General features: G+C 46.4%; 1 protein-coding gene and 1 long non-coding RNA gene across 2 annotated transcripts in view; one reads left to right on the forward strand and one right to left on the reverse strand.

Annotated features, from left to right (window-relative positions):
* LOC122671047 lies at positions 1 to 11,921 on the reverse strand. The gene is made up of 3 exons (XR_006334307.1): positions 11,783 to 11,921; positions 1,388 to 1,390; positions 1 to 27 (listed from the first exon to the last, which is right to left on the reverse strand). It is a non-coding gene; the product is annotated as an uncharacterized LOC122671047 (long non-coding RNA).
* The window catches only part of LOC122671045 (alpha-soluble NSF attachment protein 2-like), a 20,188-nt gene continuing 14,452 nt past the window's right edge, over positions 11,839 to 17,574 (forward strand). Inside the window, exon 1 of the mRNA XM_043868137.1 lies at positions 11,839 to 11,983. Coding sequence (XP_043724072.1) covers positions 11,839 to 11,983 — 145 coding nt within the window. The remainder of the gene's footprint in view (positions 11,984 to 17,574) is intronic.

Consider the following 17,574-nt stretch of genomic DNA (forward strand, 5'->3'; position numbering starts at 1 on the left):
CTTGCTTTTCTCTTCTTCTCTCTCTTGCTTTTTAAATCTCCCCCTTTGCTTTGCTTTTGGCCTTCACTTTTTGTTGCCCACAAGGTGTTTGTCATTTGGTGGCAAAGGGTGATGTGACCTCCTCTTATTTTTTGGCTACTCTTTCTTAGCTTCTTCTAGCTCTTGGGCCTTGGTTAGTCTCATGGCACATATGGTTTGGTGCTTGGTTGTTGCTTCGTGCACATGTCCCTCCATAATTTATGCCTAGCTTGCCCTGACCGCCCTTTGCTTGGTGCTTGATTGACGCACGCCCGTTGGCGCTCATCCGTGGTCCTTGTCCGCGGCCTTCACTTGGTTGTTCACGTCCGCCCGTGGTCCTCGCTCACGATCCTCGCCCGTTCGGGTGTGCTTGCCCATTCGTGTCCTTCGCGGTCCTCCTCTTTGGGTGTCAATCCACCCCTACTTGGGTGTCCTCGATCCTCTTCTATTTAGGTGTGCTCGATCCACTTCTACTTGGGTGTGCTCGATCCACTTCTACTTGGGTGTGCTCGATCTACCCCCACTTGTATCGGTAAGTGGTATTACCTTTTTAAGTGACGGGTTGCGAATGTTGCTGGTTGCAGGTTGACATCCCTTCGCCTGTGGTTGGTTGCTTGACTTTGGGAGCTCGTTGCTCTAAGTAAGTAGACAACTTGTTTTTGTTGTATGTCCATGTCTTCATCTAGTCATTCTGACCCGGCCACAGTTGTGGTTGGGTCCCCTTCCCAGGAGTCCTCTTCGAGGTCGTTCTCTTCTGCGAATGCTTCCCTTCCATTGTCTCCCCTTGTCGCTAGTGATGAGGAGGAATAGGTTTCTAGGGATACCCCTCGTAGGGGTCGTATTAGGGCTTCTAAGGCCTCCTCTTCCGTCGAGGATCCTGGGAGCAAGTCGGCCCATACTCTTAGCATCATGACCCCCTCTGACTTGGTATCACTCCGTTGGAAATTCCACATACCATCTGAGGTAGTGCTTCGTGCCCCAGGGCCCGATGACAGTGCCTATTCTCACCGGGCGGATGAGGTCTGCCTCTACTATATTTCTTTCGTCCATGGCCTTCGCTTCCCCATTCCCCGCTTTGTGGAGTTGGTGTTGGAGCATTATCACCTTACCCTTGGACAGGTGTTGCCCAACTCTTGGCGGGTGGTTCTGGGCTTTTATGTGTTCTTTGCCCGATTGGGGCGTGCCGCTATCATCCCCCTATTCTTGTACTTCTATGTGTTAAAGAAGGGGGAAGGTGGATGTTATCACTTCGCACGTCGCCTCCCTAAGGGGTCCCTTGCTTCTATCGATCCTCTTGTGGGGATCACCCATTCGGTGAAGATGTGGAGGGACTGCTTTTCTTTTACCTTGGTCCCTCGATGTGCACTACAGTCTACTTGGGAGGCCATTGATGTCAAGAGTGTGAACCTTCCCCTTGAGTTGAGTGACTTTGAGTGTGAGTCCCTCTAGCGGTGTCAGGGATGCGACCCGTTCGACGTCCGTGAGTTGGATTCAGAGGCCTTCTTATGCCTTTGGAAATTGAGTCCGGATAAGATGCTTGGCTCCTTTGGTATTTGCTTATGTACCTTCATTCTGTGTGCCTGTTGTCTGACCTGTTTCATGTTTCTTGATTGGATGTTGCTGTGCAGTGGATATTCGACCAGACCTTAGCATCTTCCGCTCGGATCTGCAGAAGAGGGGTACTCAGGCTGCCCCCCTAGGGTTGGTTGTGCGGCTTCGTCTGCTCCTACTTCTTCTCCTTCTGCAATGGTTGGGACCAAGCAAAAAGGTGGTCCTGATCCCTCTAATGCGACGAGGACTGGGCCACACATGCTTCTTCCCTGGACGTCTCCTCCCGCCTCCGCATCTAGATCTGTTGTTCCACCCCCCCCTCTAATGGCAAAAGGGTGACTCCTTTTGTTGACGCTACTGTAGCTCCTCTGACCTCCTCCCCTTTGGTTCTTCCTTGGGATCTTCAGGAGGGAGCGACGTTGGCTAGTCATGGCGCATGTCGGGAGTAGCTGGATATAGGGAGGCTTCTTGTGGAGCATTCTGTTGTTCAGGGATTTAGTAATGCCTTCCTGTCGTGGAGTCTTTATCAGGACCTAGCTTCTGTGAGTCATTCTTCTTTGTCTTTACTTTTCGTGTCATTGCTTCTTTTGTGCTTGTGAATGTCCTTTGACTGCCATGTTGGTTGTAGGTCCAGCATCGGGTCACAGAGGTGGTGCTCCGTCTAGAGGGTTATGCTTTTCGTGAGGTCCAGCGGAAGCGCACGATGCAGAGTATGGAGAGGGAGCTTCAGGGTCTAAGGCCGCTCGGGAGGAGGCTGTGGCTCGCGAGAGGAGTGCCTCGGAGGAGCTCAGGGTGGCTACTACAGCGGTTGCTCAGAGTTCGTCTAGAGTCCGGGCTTTGGAGGAGGAGCTTCGCGCCTTGAGGCAGAGTCATGAGGCAGGGGAGCGTGTGGTAACGGCCTATCAGCGATCTCCTGAGATTACTAGTACTTTTATAAGTACAACCAGGAGATCTATGAAGCAGGCGTCAGGGACTTGGCGGCTCACATTCTGGAGAAGACCTCAGGCTATGGTTTCTCAGAGTTTCTAGAGCTCACCACACTGCTTCCTAAGACTGTTGCTGAGGTTCGCGCTTCTCCTGAGGAGGGTGCTGCGACGAGGAGGGTGTCGCTCGAACTTCAGAGGCCGACATGATGTCCCCTACTGGGTCGGATGCCACTCCTCCATCAGACTCTCCATGATCTTATATGTGTTCTTTGGATGTTGGACCTTTGGATTTGAGCTCTTGGATTGTGACCCTTACTTCCTTCTCAGATTGTAGTATTTGACTTTTCCTTCCTTTGATGTGGATGTAGTACTTATGTGATCGTTATTGCTTCGATGAATCCCTTCCTTATTTGCAACCCCTGGTGGTCTGTAGCCTGTAGGGGAGTCAAGTCTTAGTGGTCAGCGGACCCGAGTGGCCCATGGGGTTAGTGGCATTACGCCTTGGTGGTCTACGGATCTTGGTGGCATTGTGCCTTGGTGGTCAACGGACCTTGGTGGCCAACTGGCCTTGGCGACGATGCGCCCTGGTGGTCAGCGGACCTTAGTGGCCAACAGGCCTTGGCAATGAAGCGCCCTGGTGGTCAACGGGCCTTGGCGACGATGCGCCCTAGTGGTCAATGGACCTTGGTGGCCAACGAGCCTTTGTAGCATAACGCCTTGGTGGTCAGCGGACCTTGGTGGCATAACACCTTGGTGGCCAACGGGCCTTGGTGTGGTGGCAGTGATTCAACTTGAGTAGTAGAAGACAAGTATTCCGAAACCAACTCTTTACTTCAAATGAGAAAATTTTTCAAATTATCCTTGAAACTGTATTGTCATTTACTGCTACTGCTACTATTGCTGCTACTGCTACCACTACTGTTGACGGTGCTGCTGCCGTGACTTCTACTGTTAGTACTTCTTCAAGTGTTCCGAGTTCCAGGTACGGTCTACCTTCTTGCCCCCCAGAGTTTTCAAGCGGTATGTCCCTGGACGTATCTGCTTGGAAACTATGTAAGGTCCTTCCCAGTTGGTTGATAGCTTTCCTTCCTTCCTTGGCTGCGATGCGTTTGCCCTTCTTAGGACTAGGTCTCCCTGATGGAATAGTCGTTCCCTGACCCTGGCATTGTAGTACTTGACTGTTCTCTGCTGGCAAGCTAAGTTCCTCAGTAATGCCTTCTCACGTACCTCATCCAGGAAGTCTAGGTTCACTCATAGTCCGTCTGTGTAGGTTCTTTCATTGAAGTGTAGCACTCTGTGGGATATGGCGAGGACCTCTACTAGTGCCAGTGCCTCTGTGCCATATTCTAGGCGGAATGGGCTTTCTCCTATGCGTGTCCTTTGCTGTGGTGCTGTATGCCCATAGGACGCTCAGTAATTCTTCGACCCACTTCCTTTTGGCTCCTTCTAGTCTTTTCTTTATTCCATCTAGTAGGGTTCGGTTTGTGACCTCCACCTGACCATTGGCCTATGGGTAGGCTACCGAAACAGATCGTTAGTCAATGTTGTAGCTTTGACAGAAGATTCTGAACTTGGGGTTGTTGAATTGCTTCCCGTTGTCGGAGACTATGATCTTTGGTACGCCGAACCTGTAGATGATGTCATCACGGATGAACTTCTCCATTTCATTCTTTGTGATCTTGGTCAATGGTTTGGCCTCTACCCACTTGGTGAAGTAGTCGATGGTGACCACCAAGTACTTTCGGTTGCCTAATGCTGCTGTGAAGTCCCCTAAGATGTCGACCCCCCACATGGCAAAGGAAATGGGGTTGAGGATCGATGTCAGCTTGGTGGTGGGTAGATGGGGTACTAGGGCGAACAACTAACATTGCTCGCAAGCCTTGACATACTGGATGGCTTCCTCTTGCATTCTCGGCCAGTAGGCCTCTGGCGGAGGATTTTATAGGCTAGGTGTCTTCTTCCCATGTGGCTTCCACAGATCCCCTCATGTACCTCTGCTAGAGCATATTGGGCTCCCTTGGGTCCTAGGCACCGAAGTAGTGGTGTTGTGGCCCTCCTCTTGTATAGTACTCCGTCCAGGACGGTGTACTTTTGTAGCTCTCATCCTTATCTTCTTTGCTTTGACCTTGTCTTCTGGTAAGACGTCGTTCTGTAGGTAGTTGAGTATGGGGTCCATCCAGCTAGGCCCCTCCTCGATTTCATTGACCTGCTTCTCCTGGTATAAGGGTTTATGCAATATCTCCACGTACACTGCACTGGCCAGGTTTCTGAGTTCGTCATTGGCTAGCCTGGACAGCGCATCGACAGTGGCATTCTTGATTCTGGGAACTCGAATCATCTCGAACTTCATAAACCCCTCAATCAACGCTCGGGCGCGTGCTAGGTATGACGCCATTCGCTTGTCCTTTACCTCATACTCTCCATTCACTTGGTTCACTACAAGCTGGGAGTCACTCCAGATGGATAGGTGTGTTACTTGGATGGCTTTAGCCACCCGGAGTCCAGCTAGTAGTGCTTCATACTCTGCTTTATTGTTGGATGCTGGGAAGGTGAATCTGAGGGCGTACTGGATTCAAAATCCTTCAGGGCTGGTAAGTATGAAGCCAGCCCCACTTCTAGTGGCATTACTCGAACTATCCACGTACATCTCCCACGAACCTCGATCCTGGTCCTCTGGTTCCTCCGTTTCTGGTTCGTTCTCTAGCAAGGTATATTTAGCGACAAAGTCTGCCAGGGCTTGGCCTTTTATTGCCGTCCTGGGCTGGAACCTGATGTCATGCTCACTCAACTCGATGACTCAGGCGATCAACCATCCAAAGACGTCCGACTTGTTCAATACCTTCTTTAATGATAGGTCAGTAAGGACCATGATGGTATGGGCTTGGAAGTAAGGCCTTAGCTTCCTAGCCGCGATCACCAATGCATAGGCGACCTTCTCAATTCTTGTGTACCTGGTCTCTGCATCAATCAACACATGACTGACATAGTAGATAGGTCTCTATACCTGACTCTCTTCCCTCAACAATACCGCGCTGACCGCAACAGGGGTTGCCGCTAAGTAGATCTGCAATTCTTCATTAGGTTCTGGTCGTCCAAGCAGTGGTGGACTCTTGAGGTATTCCTTTAGCTCCTCGAACACCTTCTGGCACTCCTCCGTCCAAGTAAAGTCTTTAGGACTTCGGAAATTCTTTAATGTCTTGAAGAACGACAGACACTTGTCTGCTGATCATGACACGAACCTTGAAAGGGCAGCGATCCTTCCATTTAACCTTTGCACTTCTCTGACCGTCTGAGGTGGTGCCATCTCTTGAATGGCTTTGATCTTGGAGGGGTTGGCTTCTATTCCACGTACTGAGACCATGAACCCCAGGAATTTCCCTGACGTTACCCCGAACGCACATTTCACAGGATTTAGTTTCATCTGGTTTCTTCTTAGTACAGTGAATGCTTCTTCTAGGTTGGTCAGGTGCTAGTGGGCTCGGACGGTCTTTACAAGCATGTCATCCACGTACACTTCCATGTTGCGCCCGATCTATTCCTCGAACATCCTGTTGACCATTCTTTGGTAGGTGGCCCCTACGTTCTTTAGCCCGAACGGCATGACGCGGTAGTAGTAGTTCTCCTTGTCTGTTGGGAAGGCGGTGTAAGACTCATCATCCTCATGCATGAGGATTTGGTTGTAACCTGAGTAGGCATCCATGAAACTCAGCATCTCGTGCCCCGCGGTAGCATCAATTAATAAGTCGATCCTAGGTAGTGGGTACTCATCCATTGGGCACACCTTGTTCAAGTCAATGTAGTCGACACACATTCGCCACTTCCCATTCGGCTTGGGTACCATGACCACGTTTGCGAGCTAGGTAGGGAACTTCTCTTCCCGGATGAACCCTGTTTGGCTCAACTTCTCGACATCTTCCTTGATAGTTGCCTGTCGATCGAGGGTAAAATTCTATCTCTTCTGCTGGACGGGCTTCTTGGTAGGGTCTATGTGCAGTTTGTGCTCTGCTATGGGCCTGGGTACGCCTGGCATGTTGGCAGTCAACCATGCGAAGACATCCATATTGCTCTGGAGGAGGTGTCCCAGCTCTTCTGTCTGCTCCTTGCTCAACAATGAGCCAACCTGCACAACTTTGGAGGGGTCGTCCCTACTGAGTGGCTAGGGGATAAGGTCCTCCACCTGTCTTCCTTTTTTCTCTGTCAGTTCATCTCTCTGATCGCTGACCAGATTCTCCATGCACAGTGCCATCCCTCATGTGTTACCATTGTTTTTCTTCACAAAGGTGGCATAACAATCTCTAGCTTTTTTCTGGTCTCCTCGGACTTCACCCACTCCATTGTCAGTGGGAAACTTCATCTTTAGGTGGAGCGGAGATATGACACCTCTAAGGGCTATCAAAGATGGTCGCCCTAGGAGACCGTTGAATGAAACCACAGACTTGACGACCATGAAGTTCACCATGATGGTCACCAATCTAGGGTGTTCTCCAAAGGTGACGGGTAGCTCTATGGTACCTCTGATGGAGGTCGTGGTGCCCGAAAACCCATGGAGGTAGGTAGGCTCTGGCTTTAGTTGGTCATCTTCGAACCCGAACTGGTGGTAGGCTTCCAATGAGAGCACATCCACGGATGCCCCTATATCTATCAACACCCTGTGCACTGGTCGGTTAGCTATCTCCACTTGTACTATCAGGGTGTCCTCATGTGGAAAGCTCACACCTTCCAAGTCATCATCCGATAAGGAGATCACCGTCTCAGACTTGGCTACCTTGTTTGGCTTCTCTGCTACTCCCACGAACCTGGCATGGGCTTTGGCCTTCCTAGTAGACTCCTGCCCCGGTCCTCCTAGTATGGTGAGGATGGGGGCTCCCTTTGTGCCACTAGGCTCGACTGCATCTCTTCGCTCCTCTGGGCGATCTCTCTCTCAATCCGTCCTTCTTTCTTCCCTTCTGGGTTCTTCTCTTTCTCAGTCACGACCTCTATCTCCTTGGCCTAACTGGCCATCACGTCTCCCCTTCACGTACTCATTTAAACTCCCTGCTTTCACAAGGCCTTCTATCTCCCTCTTTAGTTGGTAGTAGTCTTCTGTGTCATGCCCATAGTCCTTATGGAAGAGACAGTACTTGTTGGGATTGCTCTTCTCAGGTCCTGCTAGCATGGGTCGTGGCCATCGAATTAGGTCACGGTCCTGAATCTGCATGAGGATTTGGGACCTGGTGGTGTTCAGCGGTGTGAACTCTGGACTGCCTGCTCTCTCACTCCTCTCTGGGCGACAGTCACTTCTTCTTGATGGGCGATCGTCCTTCTCTTGTCGATGTTCAGTCCTCGACCTCTTACTCTCTTTACGGTCATCAGGTGCTGACCTCTTGTTGTCCTGTGATTTGGCTTCGATTGCTTTCTGTTGAGCTTGCACTATCTCGTCCATGTTAGCGAACTCGTTGCATCATTCCAGTAGCTCTTTCATGGTCCTGGTCTCATGACATGCTAGGTCCTTGATCAACTCCATATCACGGATGCCCTCAGCTAAGGTAGCATGTTGGGTCTGGTCGTCTAGGTCTCTGACTTCCAAGGACTCCTTGGTGAACCTGCTGACATACTCCCTGAGGGACTCCCCAGGGTTTTAGATCATGTTCAGTAGATTGACCATGGTCTTCTTCTGCTTGCACTGCTCTGAAAGCGGGTCACAAACTGTTCGCATAGCTCCACAAACGATCCAATCGACCGTGATCGCAATCTGGAAAACCATGAGGTCGTCGTACCCTTGAGGGATGCAGGGAATGCTCGATAGGATACCACGTTCGATCCACCATGTAGTGTCATCATGCCATTGAAATAGTTGAAGTGGTCATTAGGGTCGGTGGTACCACTGTAGAGTTCAGAGGTAGGTAACCTGAACCTGGATGGCAGTGAGGCTGACATGATCTCTTCTGAGAAGGGGTGTTGTCCAGGGATTGAGAGTGTCTCGCCCTTGGTTTGCTTCTTCAACCCTTCCAGTTTCTCGTCCAATTCTCGAAGTCTTTTATCTAACTCTTCATCCCGTGTTTGTTCCCCACACCTTACTGGTTATTCGCTGCAAGCTCGCTCACGTCCTCTCCTGGAAGTCCCCTCCCGCCTTGACTGTTGGCGGGATGGTGAGGGGTCACGATGTGATGAATCCTGTCTTGAACGCGAGGGGGTTCCTTCATGGTAAGTTTGGCTTCGCTCTGGTGCATGACTTCCTCCTAGTCGACCATCAAACACCGATCTCTGAATGGACCCTTCAGGGTTAGGTGCCACGGATCGGTGTGATGGCGTTCTCCCCCGGTTCGACCGTGCTGGAAGGTCCACCGTTCTCCCCCTAGGTTGGAAAGGCTCTCCCTGCTGCCTAGTGTGCCTCTTTGACCTGTCACCCCTGGGAGGTGTCCTCCTGGGGCTCTGCTCCTATCGATGGTCCGTCCTACGATGGTGTGATGTTGCACGCTGCCTCAGGTAGTCACGAAAGAGTTGTTGGTCGTGGAGGATCTGTCACTGCAGGTTGTTGATTTGACCTATAGTGGCTGGTGCATTGGGATCAAGTACAGCCTCCACCCCCACTTCGTTGTTGGGCTCGCCCACTGCGACTTGATCATCAGCTGGGTTTTCCCTCTCCAAAGAGACATGGTTATTGGCTCTGCGACATGAGCTCTCTGGAGGAGGTGATGCGTTCCCCTCTCTTGGGGCTTTGTTGATGGAGGGAGTAGTCTTCCTGCGTGCCATGATTGATCAGTGATGGAAACAAGCTAGTAAAGGTAATGGCTAACATCATTCCCACAGACGGCGCCAATCTGTTGCGTCGAGAAATCGCTCAGCAGTCCTTCAAGTGTCGTAACCTGCAAAAGACCCTGGGTAATAAAGGAGAACCGGTGTGGTTCCGGCCTAGGGCTCTCCGATGACTAAGTTAGATCTCTTTGAGCAAACAGATGAGTAAATAGTAGAATTCAAGATCCCCTGATGGGGTAGAGTACCTTCCCTTTTATAGTAGTGCGTGGCAGTGTGGAGAGTCCCAGGTAATGTAGTGTGGCCTTTGTGGTGGATAGAGTCGTTGGGCATTAGGGCTCATCCTTGATTGGTTGTCTTCCCATGAGACATGGTGTCCTTGATAGACTTGGTATCCTTGATGGATAGACTATAGATAGATTCTGGGTGTTTGAGTCCGTTGTGGGTACGTTGACTGATAGGTGGTGGCCTAAAGTCCTGGAGATAGTGTACATCTTGCAATTGGAGGCGGGGCCTAGAGTCCGTTGTGTCTGTCCATGTGTACAGGGTCAGCACCAAAAGAGGGGGGTTCGCCCAAGGGGAGCTTGCTCAGGGGGAGTTCCCCCAAATGGGGGAGCTCACCCAAGGGGAGTTCCCCCAAATGGGGGAACTCGCCTAAGGGGGAGTTCACCCAAGTGGGGGAGCTCACCCAAGGGGGTTCGCCCAAATGGGGGCTGTTCACCCTACCTTGCCTAGTCCCGCCACGTGGCGGTCTCATGTTAGTTAGCTTTGTTTGGGGTTCATCACTATGTATATGTAATGGACCCAAAACCTGACCCAAACAAATACAAGCTCAATAATAACTACGTGGACCACTCTAGGATATGAGACATAAAAATCCAATAATCTTCACCTCGGCTTGGATTCTGCAAGCCACCTTAAAGAAGGCCAATGCTCATGACGATTCAATAAGCTTCGTTATTGTCTTTGTCTATCCGCCATTACCCAAATTGGCATGACTCAAAAAAAGGCCCAAGGTACCCTAAAACTCACTGTCGCATAATGTGGTGTGTCTTCAGCTTTCTTACGTACTGCTACAACTCGATTGGAGGATATCCACTCACATGGTCTGAAGCAAAAGAGACCCATTTCTTTCCAAATTTTTGTGTGTTCACAATCTGAACTGTCTACATTCTACCTGTTACTTGAGTTCCAAAGGTAGCTTCACCTATTTCAATACTCCTTGCAAGTCTATATAGTTTTTCAATCATCCATCCTTGCATCACAACCATGACCTTTCTTGAAACCCTGAGAACTCCACATTTAGATGAGCATTTGAAACCTCTCAAATCAAGTGTTCTCAATGAAATCAAATTTTTCTTTAGATCTGAAAAATGTCTAACTCTAGTCAAAGCTCGCACAATTCTATCAAACATACGAATTTGTACAGTACTAATCTAGTAATCTTGCTTTCAACAGTGTTTATTATTTTGATTATACATTAATATGTTTCAAACTGATCCCTAACTGCACACATACGAAAAGAACAAATAGAATGTAAAATCCAATCATAAATTTTTGTAACTGATGAAGTAGCGAGAAAGATGTCTCCATCGCTTCACGACCCTAATGTGATAGGAGCATTGGACTATTTATCTCCATCCTCCTTCTTGTCCTCTTTCTCCTTTTTATCCTCCTTATGATTTGGACAAGACCTTCATCGTCGTAATAATAACAAGTTATTTTGTGACATTTCGACTTAAAGGAACCCTTATACTTGTCGTACTCCTTATGTCTCTCATTTGGCCTGCCTCTGCCCTGACCACCACCTGTAATCAAAGCGTTATCCTCCTTTGATGTCCCTTCACTGCTACTTTTCTGCCATATTATATTCATTAACAAACCAACAATAACTTCATCAAGTTTGAGAGTATCTTTATCGAACAATACTGTAGTCACAAAATGATTAAATGAAAGAGGTAGTGAACCCAACAAAAGAAGTGTCTTATCTTCTTCTTCGATCTTAACATCCAGAGCAGACAACTCCGTCAAAATCCTGTGGACCTCATCTAAATACACGTCAAAGTTCTTTCCATTAAACAATCAAAGGTCATTCAATTATTTTAAAAAACAAATAGTCAACTTTTCAGTGACTTGGACTTGTATCTGCTCTCTAGCTTAGCTTAGACCTCTGCTGGATCTCTCAACCCGATGACCTTGTGAAGAGTGTTATATGCAAGATATAATTGAATTGCATTGTCAATTCGAGTCACACATGAATTTCAAACCCAATCCAATTATGAACTTTAGGCCTAGGGTGGACCAGTGGGCTAAAAAACCAGTAACATCAGGGCGCACAGAGCTAACCGGTGGTCGGACCTCCCCGGTTCAGAAAATTGTCACTCATGATCATGGGAAAGGATCCAGCTAAAATGATGATACCGTCTTTTTCACTTCACCATGGAAGGCTCTCTTATTCTACCGAAAAAAAATATATATATAAAATATAAAATGGAAGACTCTCTTAAGAAATCGCATTTCCCTTGATCCTTTCGCCTTTATTCCTTCCACCGCACCTCTCTCTCATCTCTTTTCTTAACTGCGACGCTTTGGAGCTCAGAATAATCGGAAAATGTCGGATGCTGCAAGAGGAGAGGAATTCGAGAAGAAAGCTGAGAAGAAACTCAATGGTTGGAACCTGTTTGGTGGTTCCAAGTACGAAGACGCAGCAGAATTGTACGAGAAGGCTGCTTCGTCTTACAAACTCGCTAAATCATGTAATCTCCCTATTCTTGATTTCAATCGGTTTTGATTCATTGTGTTTGTGTTATATTTCTTCGCGATTCATAAGCACGAAATTCTTGATGTGCGTTCACGTTATTAACGCTCGTTTTCCCCATCTATTTGTCTATTGTGGTCTAGGGTTGTAAATTTGTATTGATTATTTTCTACACCGAAGCTTAGAATTGGTTACTGAATTAGATGTTTGTTGAAAAATCTCTGATCGATCTATAAGAATATTATTTTTTTCGGGAGGTGACCCTATTCGATGAGAAATTCGGTGCAGATGCATGTAGGGTTTAATTTTATTATTTGGATTTTAATTTTTTGTTGTTTATTTAGATATAATTATCTTTTTATTTTATTTTATAAAAGGAGCTTATATTATATTACTGAAATAAACTGATTACAATCTGGGATACGTCTTCCCCCAAGCATCATTCTGTATCATAACAGAAAGTGCAGAAGGGAGAGAGTCCATAGAAAAAGAAAACTCAACACAAGTGTCCACCAAGCCTGCTAAGTAATCTGCGCACGAATTTGCCTCACGAACCTGATGAGCAAACGAACAACTAACAAAAGAGTCGCGCAATATTCTGATGTCCTCTATCAGCCACCTAACTTCCCATGACAAAGCAAAGGTACCCACAATCATCTTAATGGCCAGCATGGAGTCTGACCGCACCTGCGCCCGAGAAAGATTGGAGCTGCTGGCCTTTAAAAGACCTATTTTAATGGCTTGCAGTTCCATATGGACGATGCTAACCTCACTCGCACCACCAGCAATAGCAAACAAAGGGTTCCCTAAATGATCCCGCCCAATTGCACCATAACCCCCACGATCTTGCTTAACCGATCCATCACAGTTGATGGCAACCCAACCAAGGGGAGGAGCATAGTACTATATCTCGCGATATATCGGTATCTCGGGCCTACCGAGATATCCGAAATATCCGAGATATCGCGAAATATTCCCGAAATATTGCATTTTTTCTGCAATATTTCGGGGGTCCATCTCGGGGGGTATTTGGCCATATTTAGGCCTGAAACTTCATGGACAGCCTTATTTAAGCTTAATAAACACATTTAAACCATAAAATTGTAAAAATGTGAATTCAAATTGGTGTTTTGGGCTTGCACCCTTGATTGACATACGGTCGCCGACCTTAATGTATAAATAGTTAAATACACATAGATTAATGAAATCACAACTTAAGTTACAAATTACAAGTGCTAAAGCGCTAATAGTAGTTCTTTGTGCCTCCCTGGATCAATCCCACTCATGCCTCGGCTGAGTCGACGTCCATTGCTCTCTGTTTGAATGACATATGTGGACCACGGTATAGAATCGGAGAAGAAACGAGTGTAGTCATCCACAAGTGTCACGTAAATGGAATCATCAACAGTCTGTAGGTAACCTATCCTAGGATATAAACTAGGGTTACCAATCGATCATCCGTGAAGAAGATGATCCACTGTGATATGATGTTGGCCCGGCGCAAGAGGCGATGGCATTGGCGCATGTATGGTGTGAGGTTGGTAGCTAGGTCCGCTAGGGTATGCAAAGATGTTATCTACAAAAGATGATCCAAGATGTCCTCGGGATGGGATGTAGTCATAGTCCCCTACCCACTAAATCGCCCATATGATGATGATCCATATCCATATCCACCGTAAGGTTGTGATGCACCATAATCCGATGCCAATGGAGTGGCATGTGCGTCAAAAGATGGGGCACGCCAATGTCGGTCGGTCCTCCCTCCCTATCACCCATACTCAAACCACCAACAGAGCTAGATAGGTTATCAATGTCCATGTGATCAGGTTGCAACTGTGTTTGTCGACCCCTACGCTTCCTGTTGTATGTATGTAGGGGGCCTCTCGAGGGTGGGGGTGCGGGGGCACGTGCTCCGTGGTCCGTATCTTGTGTGGCATGATCAAACTGTGTCTCTCCAGTGAATCGGAGTGGGTCTACAGGTGCCGAATCCTGGGCCTCCTGGCCTACCACATAACGCTCTCGCATGCCGTCATATTCTTCACCAGCATCACCACCACCAACATCACCACCACCAGCATCACCATCACCATCACCACCACCAGCATCACCATCATCACCATCATCATCATTTGAGGACTTAGACCAGTCTTCATCATCAGCAACATTGCCACCAGTGGGCTGGAATGGTATGGGTGAGGCTTCCCTTGCATGTATCTGACCCTCGTCAGCCATATACTCGTCCACATCAGCACCAATCTCAGAAGCTATCATGGGGTCGGGCCTACCTCCCTCCTCATCCAACATTGGCTCACCTCTATCCCTCACCCAATCCACAATAGGGTCCTCATCGTCTGAGTCAACTTGAAAGATGTCAGCTAGATCAATGGTGCCCCTCTGTCCCTCATGTCCCATGCGTATGTGTTGCAGTTTCAGCCTCAAGTTGTAGTGCACATACACCATGTCAGATAAACGTTGAGACCCCAATCTGTTGCGCCTCTTGGAGTGGATGAGTGCAAAGGTACTCCAGTTCCTCTCACAACCAGATGCAGAACATGTTTGGGCAAGGACTTTAATTGCTATTCTTCTTAAGTTTTCAGCCGATTCCCCATACAACACCCACCATTCTGCTGCATTACAAGTTTACAACAAAAAAGACATGTGTCAAATGTTGTTTCAACTTTCAACTTTCAAATTTCAATACATATGTAATTTAAAACTTAAAAGAATTACCAAGATCACCACGTGCTCGCCTTGTATCGCAGCCTCGGTTCCAAAACTTCCCAATGCATCCCTAAATACCTTGATCTATACCCATGTGGAAAATTAGTAAGTACTTCTTCACTACTTATTTGAAAGCATCAATAAGTTAAGTTTCCAAATGAACTCACTTCATTGTTGCAAATTGCTTGTAGTGCACCATCTGGCTCCAACTTCTTCACTACTTGTTTCACAGCATCAATAAGTTGAGTTTCCAACCCAAGCCTATTGTTATATTGATACTTAGGGTTCAAGTAGTATGCTGAAATATGACATATAGAATAGAGGTATTGTCAAATGCATAGGTAATTAGTAAATAATAATACTATGAATTAGTAAACATAAAACAAATTTACTCACCAGCCTTATGCAGTGGATGCATAAGTTGATTCTCCCAGCGAGCATTTATGATATCTAAGAAGTGTAGGAAAATGAATTTTTAAAACCAGAAAAAAAATAAAAAAAATACATATGGGAAAAAAATTTCGACACCGTGAGGCTGTAGATCGGCCTCCGGTGTCTAACATATATTAATATCATCAACATCCAACAACATTTGTACAAAGTTTTTTTAAAAAAAATAGTTTTAGAGAAATATAATTTACCTTAAATAATGAAAATAGGCTTGGATGATGAGCTTAGATGACCCTCCGACGTCTTCCCGGCGACAAGGAGCTTCAATGAGGCTTGGAAGGGAGGAAGAAGAGAGAAAATTTCATTTTCAGCAGCTCTCGGTCGAAATATCGACCAAGAGCTGCGAAATATGAAATTTATAAGGATTTTGAATGTGACACTATTGTCACTTTACAATATCTCGCGATATATCGTGATATCTCGCGATATATCGTGATATCTCGCGATATATCGTGAGTTCCACGATATATCGTCGAAATATCTCGATATATCGACGAGTTATTGTACTTTTTTATTTCGACATTGTTTCGTATCTCGGTCATGTCGAGATTCACGAAATATCGCGATATATCGCCGATATTTCGCGAGATTTTATACCATGGGGAGGAGGCGACCAGACATGATAACTCACTTTTGGGTGAACCAAAGAAACATTAATACCCCAATCACGAAAAAAGGACCGGTTCCACATGCTGTCCATACACACCTTGGGGCAATTTGAGAATGCACCTTGAGTATCTGTAATAATACCTTGAATAACTGCCTTCTCAGAATTGCTGCAACTTGAAAAAAGCCGTGAATTCCTCTCCTGCCACAGCCTGTAAACTGTGGAAGTAAAGCTGAAGCGCCTGATCCTGCTAGGAATGGAATCACCTGAAAAATGTGTGCCTAACCACTGAAGTTCCTCCTGCCATGAACACATAGGTTCTCTCCTGAAACCATTCAAACTAAGAATCTCCTTCCAAACAACAGCCGAGAAAGCACATTGGAATAGGAGATGATCCAAACAATCAAGCCCATTCCGGCATAAGACACAAGAAGTGTCCACCAACATACCCTATTGTGCAAGCAGCCATCGAGTCGTCAACCTACCCAAGCATGCCAACCAAGTAATGAAGGAGAAACGAGGTTGAGAAGAAGGGAACCATACCAAATTACACCATAGATATAATTATTTTTATCTGTTGAAGTCTAAACTATTTATACCAGATTTCTTGTCAGTTCTTGAAATTCAAAAAATATAATGGGGACTCTATAGAATTTTCCGTAGTTACTTAAAGTTACCACTGAATACTAGCATCAATATTGTTAGGAAACGACGTGGATGGACGAACTGACTGATTGTATTAATGGACAACTATAAAATAATGACAAGTTGGATAAGCAAGCTATATGCTGAAGGACATGTCTTCAACCAAATGTCCGAGTGGTGGTTGGTTCGGTTCATATGCTACCTTTTTTTCCTTCCAGCTTTTCCATTTCTTTTTTCTCTCTGCTTTGCTTTGTCTCTTTGGATGTAAACATCATCTTAATATTATTGATGCTTCTTTTGCCTTTGAAAAAAGGGATGATTTGCATATTTGTATAGAAGGGCATAGCCATCCAGCCCCTTTTTCTTGTCCAATAAAGAAATAAGATTTAGTTTTGATCATGGAAACTATGAAATACAGAAGACTGTCATGGATCAATGTCTTCCCATTATTTGACCGTAGTTCACCGAAATTCAACTTGGATTTGTGAGACTGTGGTGTAGTTGGGTCACTGGAAAACTTTAATGACACTAAAGCCATGCAAAATGTACAAGTTTTGGTGCCTAAAAAAAATCTCTTGAAGAGAAAACTAAAGTTAAAGCAAAACCCAGAGTAGACTTCTAGAAATAGAAGAATTACAAATTAAAGTTTCAAACTAATAGTGGTGCTAGAATTGACAACCCAAAGCAACACTACAATTTTACTAGACTGACATCTGTGCCAAGTTTCAACAATGGATATGGCCATATGGCCCTGGTAGGATGGAATTGCTGAACAGGCTGGAAGTGGGTGAGCCCTGGATGTGATAACTATTAAACAATGAGTGCATGATTTATTTAATTGATGATCGAATCTAATTCTCAGTTTGCTAATGATGTGAAAGTTTTGAAAATGTTATCACCTTTCTTTCATTATGCTTGAAGCAGTTCTGTCGAGGTAACACCCAGGTGTCGCCTAGGCAACTAGGTGGTGCATGGAGGTCTAGGTGTGAACAGCTTAGGTGAGGTTGAGCTAGATGCAAGCCTGGATTTCCAGGCAGTGCCTATTTGATGAGATGGTCTGTTGCCTAGGGTTGCCAACGTATTTTAATAACACTGATTTGAAATATCCAACAATCAATTTTTTTTTCTTCTGAAATTAATTGAATTAGCTAATTGTTAAAAATTTT

The sequence above is a fragment of the Telopea speciosissima genome, chromosome 8 (assembly GCF_018873765.1).
Source record: "Telopea speciosissima isolate NSW1024214 ecotype Mountain lineage chromosome 8, Tspe_v1, whole genome shotgun sequence".
Lineage (NCBI taxonomy): Eukaryota > Viridiplantae > Streptophyta > Magnoliopsida > Proteales > Proteaceae > Telopea > Telopea speciosissima.